Here is a 16,039-nt window from a genome sequence, read left to right as displayed (position 1 = left end):
AAAAAAGGCTAGTTTAAGCTGGAGACACTTTTTCTGTATGGAACTAGATGTCTACAAGCGTAGTACAACTGTTACAGCGGCTAGAACAGACAGAACGATGGTAGCGATCTCATTTGCAAAATAGTTGTTACGTAACTTATGTTCTCCTACTTCCAGTTCAACTCAATCTGTAGACACAGGAACTATAGCTAGCTAGGTAGTGAAAGGAAGTCAGCAGGGGTCAGAGGATCCCAGAGAGATAAGCATCCAAAACGTCTCTCGTAAGTGTTCAGAGTAGGTGCTTGCATCACCTCTGGGGGGTTTGTTCCAGGCCTTGGGGGCTTGGACAATAAAGTTCTTCCTTATGTTCAACCTAAAATGATCTTGCAGGAGTTTGTGACTGTTAGATCTCGTCATCCCTTGGGGTGCTCCGGTGAACACGCGTTCCCCCAGATCCTGATGCACGCCTCTTATGTACTTATAGGCTGTCACCAAGTCACCCCTGCAATAGTCTGCTGCAGAAACAAAGGTGCAGACAGTTGAGATCAAATCCTCTTTGATACAGACCTCTACCTCAAGCCATCCTCTTCAACTGTACTTACTCTGAACATTTCACTGATGAGCTGCACATGGTGATCTTAGGATATTGTGCTCATACAACCACCGAAGAGAACATTTGACAGCAACAGATACAGAAGCAAGGACAGCAGCTTTTTTTAAGTCAGACAATACTACAAATCAAAGGTTGCATGTGCTGGAGGAAACCTCTTTTACTCTTCTGGCAACAAGTAGTAAATAGGAAGCACATCTACTCCTTCAGGAAGAGAGTAGAACAAAAAGTATGAAAACGATGCAATATTACTGCTCGTATCAGTACTTGCTACAAAGTAAGATTAAGACTATTCTGTATACTTGAGTAATTCAGTTTATACTCAATTACTCTTTTAAACAGAATAGTCCCAGCAGATTATAGGGACCTTTCCTAAAAATTGGTAGGATGACGCAATTCTTGCTCCCTACTTCCTACCATCCAGTCCTATACTTATAAAACTTTGATGTGGGACTTAAAATTCCCTCCAAGGATGAACAGTGTCTATGTACACTGAAGCAACTGCATTTAATTACGTCAGTGTTGCAAGCAGAAAACACCCACAATAGGAAACTGGGCCACCATCCCATGAGAAAGTTCTTATGAAGCAACAAATCTAAGCGAGTAATGGAGCTGTTTCTTTAGAGATGAAGATGACACTATTCTCCAATGCTGCCCTAATACTGCAATAACCCCCCCTTCTTCACCCAGGGCCTGATTTCTGCTATTCACTTCTGTTTATTTAATATCCACAACTGTGAACACTTTGACAGTAACAGCCATCTATGAGGCAAGTACTTTACAATTCAGCATGTTGGATGGAAGAGTAAGATTTTGACTTTGAAGAAAAACCCCCCAAACAAATAGATAAAATAGGACTGGTCACACATGGAAAGTCAATACCAAAACAATATGAAGTGGGATCTGGCTTTAATACAGCAAGCTGGATATTGAGAATTCTGCAGAATCCCTGGTATGAATGAACGCATAAGTCAAAATGTATCGTCACAAACAGACCACAGGGTGACTGCTGTCAACTTAGTGTAACTGACAGAAGTTAAATTTTAATTAAGAATCAGAATTATAGTTTCCAACAGTAAGTCACAGAAACCAAAGATGTGTCTGGAATCACTGCAGTTATACTGTTGCTTGTGCAGCCTTCGATAATGCCTTCAGGTCCAAGATGCACTTGGCAATACTTTCCTTGTGCTGCAAGACAACAAGAAGAAGCTTTCAGAAGCCTTGAAACAGAATCTTAAGAAACATTTCAATGGGCAACATATGCATCCCAGCCATAATCACATTTTGTCGGATCACACAAAATCAGCATCCAACTAAGATGGCTCCGATTTACAGTTCACATTATAAAATCAGGGCAATATAAACACAAGCAACCACCCAAGTTCAAGTGCTGGCAAGCAACGGACAATTCAGAAGACAATAATTAAACTGTCCCGGCCTCCTGCTGACTCCCCGAGAAAGACCAGCGCAAAGGAGATCCAGATTTATTTTTGGCCAACAGTATCAGGCAGTTGGGAACCTGTACTGTGCATCAGGAAGCAGAGCTAACAACCAAAACCTGTAACTTTCTTCTAAATACCTGTTGAGGCGTGATGCTCTGAACAACTCTGCTCTCTACCCAGCTGATCATGTGATCTTGTTCTTTACGACGCTTCAGACGTTGCATAGCAATTTGATAGTCTAACCGCTTCTTCACTTCGTTATACACCATGAGCAATCTCTCTCGGTAGTTAATCTCCAGCAGCATAGCAATGTTATTCTAGTTTAAAAAAAGAAAAGAAAAAGAAATTAAGGTCAGCCTTAAACAAAAAGAAAGAAGCTATTATAGCTATAATCACTGTAGAAAAAAAATCCAATAAACAATAACAAAAAGGCTGATAGGACAGTGACTGAGCATGTGATGTCCAGAAGAACTTATCATAGTCTTCGGATTTGATAAAGCAATTTCAACTGAATTGCTGATGTGACAATCAAATTCTAACATTAGCCCCCTCTAACACACATACTACAATGGTTTGCTGCTTGTTTTCTGTTTGCAATGCTCGGCTCCTGTGGTAAGGGCCACGAGTATGGAGAAAGAAAATTTTAGACAACCCACCCGCTTGGCATCAAAGAGATAACTGCGGCCTTCAATCCTCCATTGCTCTCTCTTTTCTTCTTCAATTGCTGTCTCCAAAGCTTTGATTGAATCATTTTTTACAGTTGCTACTGTAGCAAGTTTCTCCTGCAAGTAGAAATAAGAAAGTACTTTAAGAGATTAAATTTATGAGGGGGAAATGTCCATCATAACCCTGACTTCTCATAACCAAGTCTTCTTACTATTTCAGAGCTGTTTCAATAAATGACCGTGTCAGGTTTTAAATGAATCCCAAATAGAAGAACAAAAGCTGACTTCACAACTTAAGCTGGTTTAAGCTTGTTAGAGAAACCAGGCCCAACTATGGTAGTCACAGGTACAGTTCTTTTTTCACGTGTGCAGCTATTCTGCTACAAAACCTAATGCAGATGCAGCTGTACCAACTTTAGCTTGCTCCTGCAAGAGTTGGGCCCATGTTAAGAGTAGGGGGGAGGGGGGCTATGCATTTATATTATGTTTAGGTAAGCAATAAGCATGCATTTAGCAGACAATAATCCCTATTAACTAGTGCCAAGGAATGACCTTAACAGCCTGGGAAACTGAGTAGCTCCAGTTGTTATCAAGGTTCCCAAAAGTTTCCCCAATGCAACTAATCATCTGAAATGTTTAAAGTTTGGAAGACAATGGGAAATGTTTATGAGACTTAAACACCAAAGATTTAAAAGTCACTTCTGAAAACAGATTAAATCCTGCTTCAAAAAAAAAAAGTTTCGTCTATTGGCTTCCAAACCGAAGCTTACATACGTACATGGACCTCTCCACAAAACCCATCACATGTAGAAGCCTCAATAGTACAATTCTAAATTGTACGGCAGAGAAACATGCACATTACAAACAGACACCTGGTAAACATGCATAAAGCTTCAGCTAGGTCTGGATTATGGTTCTGATAGAGGGGCTGAGGCGAGGAGAGCGAGAACTCCCAAGGCTCAAAGACAGCTTGAGACAGCAGTCGAAATTTAAGTTGCCGTCAAGTCACCAGGACAGTTTTACAGGAAAAATATTAATGCTGTTAGATGAAATAACTCGTCTGGTAAAACACAGCTCACACAGCTGACCCAGTCATGAAGCGCCACGTACATTTTCAGGACAAAGAACCACCTATTTTAGAAACAAAGCTCATCAGTATTTAAAAGGAACCGCGAGTAGTTAAAAAAACACGATTACTCCGAGTAGCTTTTCCACAGCCAAGGACGGCGGCTGTTAATTCTGGAAACGTTTTACAGCAAGTGTCAGCGTAAGGTTAAATGATATCGCGTTGCCTAGAAATACCTCATTGAGTTTTTCAGCAAAAGCTGCTACACTGGGCCCGTATCGCTTCACTCCATAGATTAAAAGCGACAAAGTGGCCACAGCGGTGATCGTTTCGTGGTTAATGACGTAGATCTCCTTGGACAGCAAGTACAAGATCAGCCCAGTCCCCAGCATGTACGGTCCTAGAAAGGAGATCGAGAAAAAACAATGTCTGTAACCCTCGCAACACGCCAAGGGCTTCGTCTGTCCGGCGCTCGGAGCGAGCCCCGGGCCCGCGCCGCACCACAGCATTACCGGTGACTCCCGTCTTCGGGTAGAGGAACTGGAAGAACTCCTCGGGGATGACTCCAAAGCGCACGGCGCCTGCTTTCTCCGGGAGCGGGGGATAGGGGGCCGCGCACGGCTGGCTGCCATGGAAGCTCCTCGCCGCGTGCACTGCGCTGTAAGGAACCGAAAAGGACCGTCAGGGAAGCCTGTTTGGGGACGGGATAAGCAGGGGGTGCCGCTGGGAGAGCCTCCCCCCGCCCCCCCCGGGCACTGCCGCTCCCCGCCCTGCCCCGCCTCGCCCCTTACCCAGCTGACAGACACGGAGACAGGTTCCTCAGAGCCGCGGGAGCTGCAAGGAGAAGAGCAGAACGCGTTAGCGAGGCGGACAGACACACCACCCCCACCTACAGAAAAGAGGGCGGGTCAGGGCAACCCCCCGGGCTCACCGGCGCGGAGGGCCAGGCGCGACAGCATCTCCTCCGCGTCCCCCTGACCCCCGGCGGCAAGATGGCGGCGCCCGTCAGCTAGGCCGTCTCGCGATACTCCTCTACCCGCTTTCTCTCGCGAGACACCGGCTAAGGACCGTCCTTTTCAACGCGCCTCCAGAAGAGTCTCGCGAGATGTGGGGGGAGGTGGGAAAAAGCCTCTCTTGTTTCTCTCCCCGCCTCCTGAGCGAGTCTCGCGAGAGGAAGCAAGCTAGACACGGGAAGAAAACAGTCTCGCGAGAGGCACGGGTAAAGCGGAGATAAGCAGGGGGAGAGCAGTCTCGCGAGAGGCATGAGAAGGTCCGTCTTGCCTCCTGAGAGAATCTCGCGAGAGTTAGAACTGGGGGGGGGGCAGTTTCGCGAGAGGCATGCGAAAAAGCCGGCTCCATCTCCTCAAGGGTCTCGCGAGAGGAGACATACCTAAAAAGTTTAGACAGGGAATGGAGGGCAGTCTCGCGGGAAGTAACCGACAAACACTATGTCTTTCGCTGGAAGAGTCTCGCGAGAAGAGACCTCGCGGCAGTCTCGCGAGAGCAGGGGGCGGGTCGAGGGCCTGCAGGGGGGCGGGACCGCTGGTTCGTGCCGCACGTGGGGGCCGCGTCCCGTCCCGCCGCCGCAGCGATGCAGGACCAGGCGCCGGCGGGCGCGGGAGGAGGGGGCCGCGGCCCGCCCGCGCCCGAGTGGAGCATCCCGCCCAACGCGCCGGCCTGCATGGAGCGGCACCTGGAGGGCGCGCACTACCGCGCAGGTGGGGGGGTGTGGCAGGGCAGGGCAGGGCAGGGCAGGGCAGGGCAGGGGAGGGAGGCCGAGACGCCCTCACGATGGGGCCGAGGCCTGCCACCTCCACGCTTCTCTCTTGCAGACGGGACCCTTCTCCTCGGCGCCTCCAGCTTGAACGCGCGCTGCTGGGTGGGCTCCATTTGGGTGTTCAAGGACCCAACGAGGGCCCCGAACGAAGGGTTTTGCTCCGCCGGCGTCCAGACAGAAGCGGGCATCGCCGATCTGCAGTGGGTGGCTGATAAAGGCATACTGGTGGCCTCCGATTCCGGTAAGCGAAGCTTTTGGCGGCCCTCTCGGGTGGCACGTCACGGCTCTTTCCGTTTGTAGCCTCCGTCAGCGGTTGATGCGCGAGAACGTGCAGGTGCTCAAAACATCCCGAGACATTGTCACAAAGAAGCTTTGTAGAGACTGACAATCCCTAATTGTTTGTGCGTAGTCCCCGCCTGGGTGTGTGTGGTTCTGGTCGCTTGCAGACAAAGCCTCCAGTGTCGGCTCGGTGCTCAGGACGCCGGGTTATACGTCCAAGGGCTTCCAAGTGAGTTCCGGGGCATTTCTCCCGTCGGTAAGACGGGAAAGGTCACGTTATTTTAGTAGAGGGATCGTTTGGCGTAGCCGATTTGAGGGTTTGTTTGATGTGCGTCGCTAAGCTATTGCAGCGGTTAATGGTTCAGGTGCACGTACAGGCAGTCCTCGACTTACAAGGTTTCGAGTTACAATGAATTGACGCCCCATTTCAACTTTCTGACTTCACAATGCTTGATGTGCTCTGATGCCACGCCAGCGAACGAGTTCGCTGCGTCACCCGTCTCTCTGGAGAACATCTGTCCAAACGTCCTTGGACACTTTCTTTAAGAAAGCAGACAAGACTCCAGAAGAACCTGCAGCCAAGACTCCTGAGACGACTCCAGCCAAGAACCCTTCAAAAAGTCCAGCAAAGTCACCTCAAAGAAGTTCTTCCAAATCAGTGATTGCTATTTACAATATAAATACATTCGTGTACCTGTATTACTTATCTGTAATTGATTGAGTACAAAATTCGGGGGGATTTTTGGTGAAAACAGGGCATGGAGCCTCCGGACCCAATCCCCCGTTTATAACGTTGTTTCTTATAAGAAAATTGGTTCCGACTTGCAACGTTTTGACTTAAGACACGGTTTTCAGGAACCAATTGTGTGTCGTAAGTCCGAGGACTGCCTGTATTAGCAGTACCGTTGTGTTGGGACCAGGCAAGATGTAATTGCTAATACAATTAGGATGGGTTCTTTTGTTGCGTTGAATTGTTACTTATTTCTGGGATGGAGGTGACGTCTGTTTGGGTTGCATTTAGTTGGGTGTTGGGACCTTCAGGGAAAATGGGGCTCTTCATCAGACAGCATCTCTGCCTGTTTTGGGGGTTTTTTTGTGTGTGCTGGTTACTGACTTATCCCTGTTGATAAAATGGGCAAATTTTCTGTTCCTGCAGGCGCTGTGGAGCTGTGGGAGCTGGATGAGAATGAAACGCTCATCGTGAACAAATTCTGTAAATATGAGCACGACGACATCGTGACAACATTGAGCGTTCTGGATAATGGCACTCAGGCTGTTAGTGGCAGCAGAGACTTCTGGTGAGTGTCATTTGTACTCTTGTTTTTTATCTGGTATTTTTAAGTGAATTTGCTATTGCTCTTTCTGACTACTGTATTTGATTCATAGCGTGAAGGTTTGGGACATCCCCCAGCAAACATCACTACACTCCTACAGAGGTAAGTGCCAAGCTGATATGTTCGTTTTGCTTCCCCTCTGCCAGGGGAGGGGTGCTGCTTTGGCTTTTGGGTTCGAGTGAAGTTGTTCTTCCCACGATAAATTGCACTGCACTAAAGATGTGAGGTCTCACGGGAGACAACACTGGTTTATGGCCCAGAGTTATTTACTTTGGATGTCTTGCCTCTAAGCCCTTGACTGAGCACTGTATCCAGGTTTGATCCATGTTGCCAGCTTTTCAACCTCTTAACCTTTCTCTTTCTTCCTTTAAATAGCTCATTCTAGTTCAGTGACATGTGTGGCTTCCTGTCCTGGTAAGGATACTGTGTTCCTGTCCTGTGCTGAGGTAAGCCTGAGTGTATTCGGTATTCGGTGTCTGAGTCTAGCTGGTATAAATTACTTTGAACACGTATCGGACAGTTAAAAAAGTCAGGTACGTGTTCAGTCAGTAGCCAACTGCAGGATTTTTGTACCCTGTTGCGGGACAGTGTCTGCACTGAGAGGGTGTCTTGATATATCTACAGTGGAGGGAATTCCCTGACATACGAATTGGGAAGGAAAAAAATATTCTTGTGATTAATGCACAGGAGTAGGAGAGTAGAGCATTGTTCTGTTTTCAGTTATGGCACTGGCTTCCCACTTGGGTAACGATAAGTCATTTCATCTCCGTTTTTAGAGGTGTAAAATGGAGATGACGGCTCTTTCTGTTGCACCTTTCCGAGCTTCAAGACGTGAATTGTGGACATTTTTAAAGCTCTTTTTGATCCCCAGTGGACGCACTGTTTACAGAAATACACTCTAGTTCTTACACTTCTCAAACTGTGGAAGCTGCTATTTGGTGGATTCCACATTTGTCGAGCATTTTTATGTGCGCGTGAGGTAGATGGGAATTACTCTTGCCGCTTCACAGAAAAGCAGTGAAGGCTCACTCAGAGTTTGTGTTTTGCCTGAGCCCTTGGAGAGTCAGTGGCAAAGCACAGACTAGAGCTCTGAAGTCGCAGGGTTGAGCTTTAATTATTGACGTGTGAGATTGCCACGTTCATAAAAGCTTTTCTTTTTCATTAATTTTGCTTTTGTAGGATAACAGGATTTTACTCTGGGATACCAGATGCCCCAAGCCAGCTACTCGAATTGGTATGTCTCTATGCTTGTGCGGTACTTAACCTTTTCTGCCTGTCTTCAAGTGGGTTGGGAGTGGGGGTGGATAAATCTGTTAGGTGACATTAAGATTTTGTTGATGTACCACGTTGCACCAACCCAGCTGTCTGGCATAAGTGCTATAATTTTAAACAGTTAATCTTAGCCAGTCAGCAAGTGAGGGAACTTCAGTAGTGCTGGGATAGCTCTGAGCTCGCCATTTTCTTCACACTCAGCCCATTTTCCTTGCTTACAGTTTGCAGTGCCTCTACTTACCTACCTACCTCAGTCATGTGGCATCCACAGCAAAGTGACACTTTCATTTTGGGTAAGAAGCAGTGTTATTGTTAACGTTCCTGCCATGTAGACTACTTCCCAATCACAGCCTTTGTTTTTGACACACTGTTTCTTTTCTGATGGCTATTCTCCCACACTCTCTTGAAGGAGATGAAAATGGGACAGTTGCTGTGGTAGACACAAAGAACCCGGATTCTGCCCTCAGCTCTGCTGTGCACTCCCAGACTGTTACTGGGTTTGCATTTTCTACACACAGGTAATTTTTGTGATGATACATAAAATGTAGAATGCATAAGGTCATTTAAATGCTGGTAGATGGGGTCTGTTGCCTCTCAAGAGTACCCTTGGTCCCAATCTGTTATAGAGGATTAATGGTCTCTGATGGAACAAAATAGGACATTCAGAGTAGCCAGGTAAAGCTAAGTTTTTCTTCTCCATTCACAATGCTATTAAACACACTCTATTTTGCACAGAACGTAGTGTTCCTAGTGCCATGAACATATGTTTCACCTTAAAAGTGTTCATCCAGTTTTTAAATTCTGGAATAAGAGCTACTTGAGAGAGTTGTTCATATAGCACAGCACTGTGGAAGGGCTATTGCTGTGTTATGGACTGGGAAATGCTGTGGCTGATGGTGATACGTGTGCTCCTTTGAATTCTCTTGTCACTGTTTTCCTTCCTCACTTCTGTGAATCAACAATATTCTATGGTAGTGGTGATGAAAATATCCTACACTAATGTGTTTCATTGCAGCCGTTGTTTGCTTCATTAAAACTCATGCATTTTGTAATGCTTACTTCCAAGCTTCCAGATATACGGTAGCTTTAACTGGAGTCTTTTTTTACTCTGCAGTTCCCCTCTTCTGGCTTCAATCAGTGAAGATTGCTCAGTAGCTGTTCTTGACTCTAGCCTTTCAGAAGTGTAAGTGTTGCTGGTTTTTAGCCTTGCTAATTTAAATGAAATTGTTTAGCATTTACATACAGTAGAAGGGAAAAAAGCCTGCAGAAATCTGGGAAATCCTGCCCTGGGGGAGGCAGGTTAGTAAGTTCCGATAATGAGGTCTTGCATTAATGGAATTGACTGGGGCTGGTAATAAGTGAAGGAAGGAAACGCAAAACAAGTGCATTGTAGTTGCTGCCTCCCCTTCTTCCTATCTTTTTTTTTTTTTTTTTAAGTGGCATGTCTGTTTGGGTGAGAGGGACATTATGAACTTTTCCATTATGTCTTGGTGATTAATTCCTGCTGAATTGAGCCTTGGTTATGTCCATGCTGGGATTTTAGGCGATTATTTTTATTCCATTTTTAATAGCGCAGCTAAGGATTTCCCAGCGTGAAGTAGAAAGACCTGAACCCTTAAAGTGTTGCTGCTCTGAAAGCTGCTTCACCCAGTTAAATGTCTCCTCTCTCTTCTAGGTTCAGAAGTCGTTCTCATCGAGATTTTGTGAAAGGTTTATCCTGGTCTCCAGTGAATAACGCCTCACTCACAACAGTGGGATGGGACCATCAGGTGTTGCATCACGTGGTTCCAGTGCAGAGTGGCAAAAATCCTGAAACCAATTGTATAAAGGAATAGTTTCATAAACTTTAGTGGTCCAGATTCATCCCTGGTGTTGCTCCAACTGTAGTTGGAGCTGGCTTGTGCAGCCAGGGATGGGCATGGCCCATACGGTCTCAGAGCTTGTGACCAAGAAGAAAGATCCTGTAGCAGTTGTGCTGTAGGCACGAGCTAATTACAAACCAGCCCCCTTGACAGAGTTTGGAGTCACCTTGGGACAACACTGTTACGTGATGCACAGAGGAATTGCAGGGAAACTGGTAATTAGGTAAAAGGAAATAAAACCATAAAGGATTTGATTTCTTTTTTTTTCCCCTTCCTCCTCCTCCTTCCCACTTCAAACCACTTACTGAAGTAACAGAACGATCTTTTGGGGAAAGTCTTGCAGTAGAGTCTTGGTACAAGGGTCTTGCCAGAGCAGGAATTACTGTACTAATTGGATTACAAGCACATGGTACATTAATCCTGTCAAACGAACAGGAATCCTAGCTTTAGTATTTATAGCGTAGAAAGGCTTCGCTATTCCTGTCCATAACGCAACCTGTAATGTTCACTCTGTACAAGTGTTTGAATCCTGTTAACAGGCTGAGTGGGGAGCGTATCTGCGAGTCACTGGCTATTACTAGACATCTACATACTCAGATACTTTGTGATGAAGAGGATGGAGCTCTGTGCCCTACAGGCAGCAGGCCTTGTGCAGCTCAGATCCTTTTACAGTGCAGCCTCTGAAAGAGTTGGTTGGGGCATATTGCATAGTGACATTATATGCTAGTCTTACTAGATCAAACAGGAAGGCACCGGCAGTTCACTTGGCTGCCTTATAGTCAACATTAAGTGGAAACCTGAAAGGCGAGAGCTAGGCAGTGGGCAAAGTTTCAGCAGACCTGCTTTACCGATACTGAAACAATGGTAAAACACGATAAAAACCTACGAGAGGTTTTTTATTACATCTGTAAATTGGAGTGAAGATTATGAATTTTCAAATTATTTGTTCCTCTTGTGGAAGCTGCTGTGTAATTAGATTCAGCCAGGTGATTCAATATGTTTAATACTCGGGATGTTAAGTGGCTTTAATACTCTATCTTGTGCTTGAGGGAGAAGAAAAAACATGCCCCCCAGCTTCTGCAAATTACCTCTGCTTCATCCTTTGTTTTGTTCTTTTCCTTTTAACTTATTACACATTTTTAAAAAAACTACTGTTTCCCTGAAGCATTTGAACAACTCAGCATCATATGTATTACTGCCGTTACATGCTTGCTTTCCCCTCACCTCTTCCCCTATATAAGCAGGTCATCCTTTATGAATCAAATAGAAAGTACTGGACTGGAAGCCATCTCCCTTTTTCTAGCGCGTGTTATGCCATTTCATATAAGACGCATAAAAATGTAGAACAATAGAAACACTTTTGGTTTGCTCATCTCCCCTAAAGCTCACACTCTTGCAGACCAAGGTGTACAGTGCCCATCATATAACTGTCAGACACATCAATGTTCTGTCTTGTATTTTTCAGTTATTCGTGTTATGCTAAGTTTACTGGTAAAATGTTTCACAGAACAAGCATGCTGATCTGTGAAGTCGGTACAGTATGTTTCAAAGGGAGACCATTTTCAAAACTGACACACTTCCAAAAGACTGTTCAGTTACGCGAAATGAAAAGGAAAAACCTTGTGCTGCTTGCCTGTTATGGACCTCTGATACTGTAGTGAGAACTGAAGCAGATCTTGTTCTGTTTACATGGAAAGTGCTGGGCTAGCTGGAAAATAGAAAGCATTTTTAAATAAATCATACTTTTCATTTCTACATGGGTGTAGATTGCCTCCTGCTTTTCAGTGGAAGTACATTATTCACCTCCCACTAGCTCCAAAGGGCACTCCTGTCCCATGTGATGTGCGCCATGTTTGTCTTTGGTCCTAAGCGTGAATTGTAGCCCCCTCTTCATATCGGTCCTGATCCACCGGCGCACTCCAATTCAGGCAAGCATTTTAAGCATGTCCTGAAGTCACCAGGAGTTAAAGCATTTTAAAAGCCCAGGCATCTTAATGAATTCAGCAGATAACTAGGCTTGTGCTTAAGTGTTTTTCCGAGATGCTTGTAGCCACGGTAGCACAATCCAGAAGCTATGTTTCATCAATGGTTTGTTAGCAGTGCAGCTTCAAATTACACCCCGAGCATAGGAAGTTTACAGGCAAGAAGAAAAGGATAGTTCCTGAATTATCCATACCCAAGCTTTGCCTATTAAAAGGTGGAAAGGTTCTTGTTACATGAATAAAATGTCTCCTCTTCCTCAAAGACAATGAGTTCTTGCAACAATTTCTAGTGCTGCTTAAATTGTTGTATAGACTCTGCTGTAGCACGGAAGGGGGATGTTTAAATCCACAAACTCCTTTACCAAAAGAACATTTTAAGTCCAGTGGTTGGATTAGGCAAAATATGCAAATAGGGAGAAATAAGCATACATTGGGTTTTGCAGATGGCTTGAGTTGCATATAGAGCAAGCTTCGGTTTTGTGTGCAATGCTTGTTAGACTGGGAGACCTACTCTAGTGATCTGGGTGTCCAACCTATACAGCTCTAAAAATACTGGATCTATTAAAAGCAAGGTTGCTTATCTTCTTGAAGGTTACTTTGAGTCTTTCTAAAGACGAGTGTTTCCAGCTTGGATTCCTATTTAATCAAAAATCATATTTAGGGCTTCAAAGGGGAAGCTTCTAGATTGCTTAGTTTCTACTATGTTGTGCACTTCATCACTCTCATTATTTAAACTTTTACCATGAAAATGAACTCAAAAGCATTCACATTGCAAGGTGCATTGACCAGAACCTGTGCTGATGTTTCAAATAAGTAAATCCCTGTTAATAAAGCCCAGCTGCATGCAGTGGCTAATGCTGCCTTGTGCTTTCTGGCCCACCTGTACAGGAACTTGTGAGCCCTTCTAGTCCAGCAGTGCCCTCTGGACTAACTCTAAATGAGGCTTTATTGTACTAGTTTCTAGCAGGTGCTGCTCCTAGACATTTTCCACTCAGTGCTGGCTGCAAAGCCAGCTTCAGCTCTGACCTTGTCCATGAAGACAAATATCCAACATGCACTCTCTTTTCCAGTCAGATCAATACTCGCATCTCTAAGCCAGGGATGCTCAGACACTTGTCCCTTGATAGCTTATTTTCTATAGCAGACAAGGTTCTTTGAGTAAGTGTGATATCTTTAATTACGCCAACTAAACAGTCGGAAAAAATTATTCTTTGCAAGCTTTCAGGTACAAACACCCTTGTTCAGGCTACAACCAACAACCGGGAAACACGGAAGATACCTTACTTTCTGTGCAAACCTTTGCTGATGGTCCACCAGAAGGGGGCAGGAGCTCCTAATTTTAGTAGTTCAGAATTAGATTCTCTCTGATCCTTGATTTCAGACTTGGAAGAAGAGCAGCAGGATCCTGTTTCCTTGAAGGTTGCTCTTCTAGTATGCATCAGCCATGGTTTTGTTAAATTAGTAGCGTCTTTCCCATTACGTTGAAACAATAACAAGCTACGGATTAAGACACCTGTTGTTTTCTATTACCATAGCATCTACTAACACTAGTAATGGACCAGTGCATAGGACAATGAGTCCACAATGAGTGCATAGGACAAAAAGATGGCTCCCGTCTTGGATATATAGATCCAAGTAAAAGACAAGACAGGCTATAGCTACAGACTGATGGGAGCTCAAGGAAATGAGGTAGCAATGCTTAGCACAGTAGGCAGAGGAGTCAGCACATTGCTGAGCTAACCAATTTCAAGTTTTCCTTGTTCACAAAGAAGTGGTATGTAGACGTTAAGTGCAAATTGTTTCTGCGAATAGAAACTCTGCCTTTATTTCCCAGGATGGCTTATTTTGCGAGTTACCATGTGAATTGTCTCTAATGCAGGGCACTGGCTGCTTCAAGATTGGTACAAGAGGCAATTCCTGGTGGCGCCGTAGGGTGCGCCGACAGTGCCAAAGTATGCACAAGATGGGAAGCACACGTCACTGTCAGCTCTGGATGCAGGGCTGAGCGGGTGAGTGCACAAAGCTGCCTTTGTATTCTGCTCCTGCTCTTTGCAGCCTGGGCCCCTCCACAGGTTTCAGCACAGAGCTGCAGAAAGAGCTAGGGGTTGGAATAGTGCAGAGCTGTCTGCACCTGGCCACTTTCCCCCTGCTCTATGAGCAAGGAGTGCTAAACACACAGAAAAAGTGCCGTCCATTTAGCCTATTGCTGAGAGCACTTGCCAGCCAGGACCCTGAACTCTTACGGTGCTGTTCCAACTAACTTTTAGTTAATAGGAGCTCAGTGCAAACTCTGGTCCCTGCTCCTAAGATTAAAAAGTTTCCTAACCTTTTTTTGCCTTAGAAAACAACAGGGGAATTGGGGAAAAGGGCAGCAATGAGTTATTGCAGTTCACTCACAACTGTTCCTTCAGTGGGGCAGCTTTGTCAAGAGTTCAGCTCCCTTCTACCCATGTCAGCACAGAACAGTGCTCTAAAGCCAGCAGCTCCCAGGCTGAGCTCTTGTGAAGAGCTCCTTAAGCTCTTGTGATTTTGAAAATCTAGCTGCCCATTTTTGGCCTCTCAGTGGCCCTGAAAAGAGGCCTGTGTAAGGAGTAACTTTGAGGCAGGAGCTGCATCAAGTACAGGCTCTGTGCACCTCAGGAGAGAATTTCTCCTATCCTGTATCTGGTCTTCTCATGTGCAGCAAATTGAGATGAACCAAATGCTTCTGCTGTGTTGTAACTGTTAGGACTGGTGGATTTAGCTTTTTCAGTTGGAAGGAGCACGTCTACAGACACTAGCTTTTCCTTTCCTGGAGTAAGATCTGGTGGGGAAGCATGTTCTCCACAGCTCTGAGGCAGGCACCTGGGTATACTATGGATGAGGTGGTTTTGGTGCTAGTAGTCCAACCTTGCTTTCCTTTCTGAGTCACTGTGCGTGCCTGTTAGTGAGGGTTTCTTCACACACATCAGATTTGTCCTCTCCCTAAAGGGTGTGTAGGCAACAGATATCTGCTGGTCCCATAACCCTTTCTGTGCTGAGTGGCATCTTCCAGCCTGTTTTACAGAGCTTGTATCTCTGTTCTTTTCAGGACAAATACGCACCTTTTGCATTTCGCTAGTGCTGAGAAGCCTCAGTTCCTGGCTGGGACTGCACTGTGCTAGGTGCTATCCAAATGTGGCACTCACTTTACCTGAGAAAGCAGTTCAAGGTTATATAGCAACTCTTGCGCCCACATCACATAAGCAGAGCATTTGTTTCTCTGTAGTCAAGGTAAGCAACTTTTAAGCACCCCATTCCATGAAGCAAACAGCAGTCCTACTATATAATTTATTCTGCCATATCAGCTTACTGCATCGATGCTGGGAACTTGCATGAGTGCAGTTACATCAATGTAGCTACACCTGCCCCAGCCTGAATGGAGGTGGGGCTGCAGGAACAGTATTTCCCCCACCTTATGCCAGTTCATACAAACTCCATTACAGCTGAATGATCAGTGTGTTTCCTTTATAAGCAGCTGATTTCCAAATTAAAAAGCCTCTTTAAGGTACCGTGCACTTATTCAGCAAAGCAATCTCCTTCTGAATCAGAGGTAGATAAAAAAAGGGGGGATGCAAATACAGAGATTTGTTGGAGGCAGAGTAAAAGGGGAGCTTGCCGATGAGTACAAGCTTCTTGGAGCCTGAGCAACGCAGGCATCTTCCCTTTTGAAAACATTCTTGTTCAGACTTGCAAATACAAGTTTCAGTTGAGGGAGAGGCACTGGAATGACAGCTGACTCCCAGAGTCCTA

At 45.4% G+C, this 16,039-nt stretch overlaps 2 protein-coding genes across 2 annotated transcripts; one reads left to right on the top strand and one right to left on the bottom strand.

Annotated features, from left to right (window-relative positions):
* Positions 1–1,481: 1,481 nt before the first annotated feature.
* Positions 1,482–4,803, bottom strand: ATP5PB (ATP synthase peripheral stalk-membrane subunit b). Its single transcript, XM_006268083.4, has 7 exons — positions 4,694–4,803; positions 4,554–4,596; positions 4,275–4,420; positions 3,999–4,162; positions 2,688–2,813; positions 2,169–2,348; positions 1,482–1,777 (listed from the first exon to the last, which is right to left on the bottom strand). The coding sequence occupies exons 1-7, from the start codon at positions 4,719–4,721 to the stop codon at positions 1,706–1,708; spliced, it is 759 nt and encodes a 252-aa protein (XP_006268145.1). The 5' UTR covers positions 4,722–4,803; the 3' UTR covers positions 1,482–1,705.
* Positions 4,804–5,290: 487 nt separating this feature from the next.
* WDR77 (WD repeat domain 77) lies at positions 5,291–10,540 on the top strand. Its single transcript, XM_014601115.3, has 10 exons — positions 5,291–5,480; positions 5,595–5,780; positions 6,975–7,116; positions 7,205–7,254; positions 7,528–7,598; positions 8,332–8,386; positions 8,646–8,717; positions 8,834–8,942; positions 9,539–9,607; positions 10,100–10,540. The coding sequence occupies exons 1-10, from the start codon at positions 5,354–5,356 to the stop codon at positions 10,257–10,259; spliced, it is 1,041 nt and encodes a 346-aa protein (XP_014456601.1). The 5' UTR covers positions 5,291–5,353; the 3' UTR covers positions 10,260–10,540.
* Positions 10,541–16,039: the final 5,499 nt, after the last annotated feature.

This window comes from Alligator mississippiensis, chromosome 14 (assembly GCF_030867095.1).
Source record: "Alligator mississippiensis isolate rAllMis1 chromosome 14, rAllMis1, whole genome shotgun sequence".
NCBI lineage: Eukaryota > Metazoa > Chordata > Crocodylia > Alligatoridae > Alligator > Alligator mississippiensis.
This window is presented reverse-complemented; position numbering and strand designations above follow the sequence as displayed.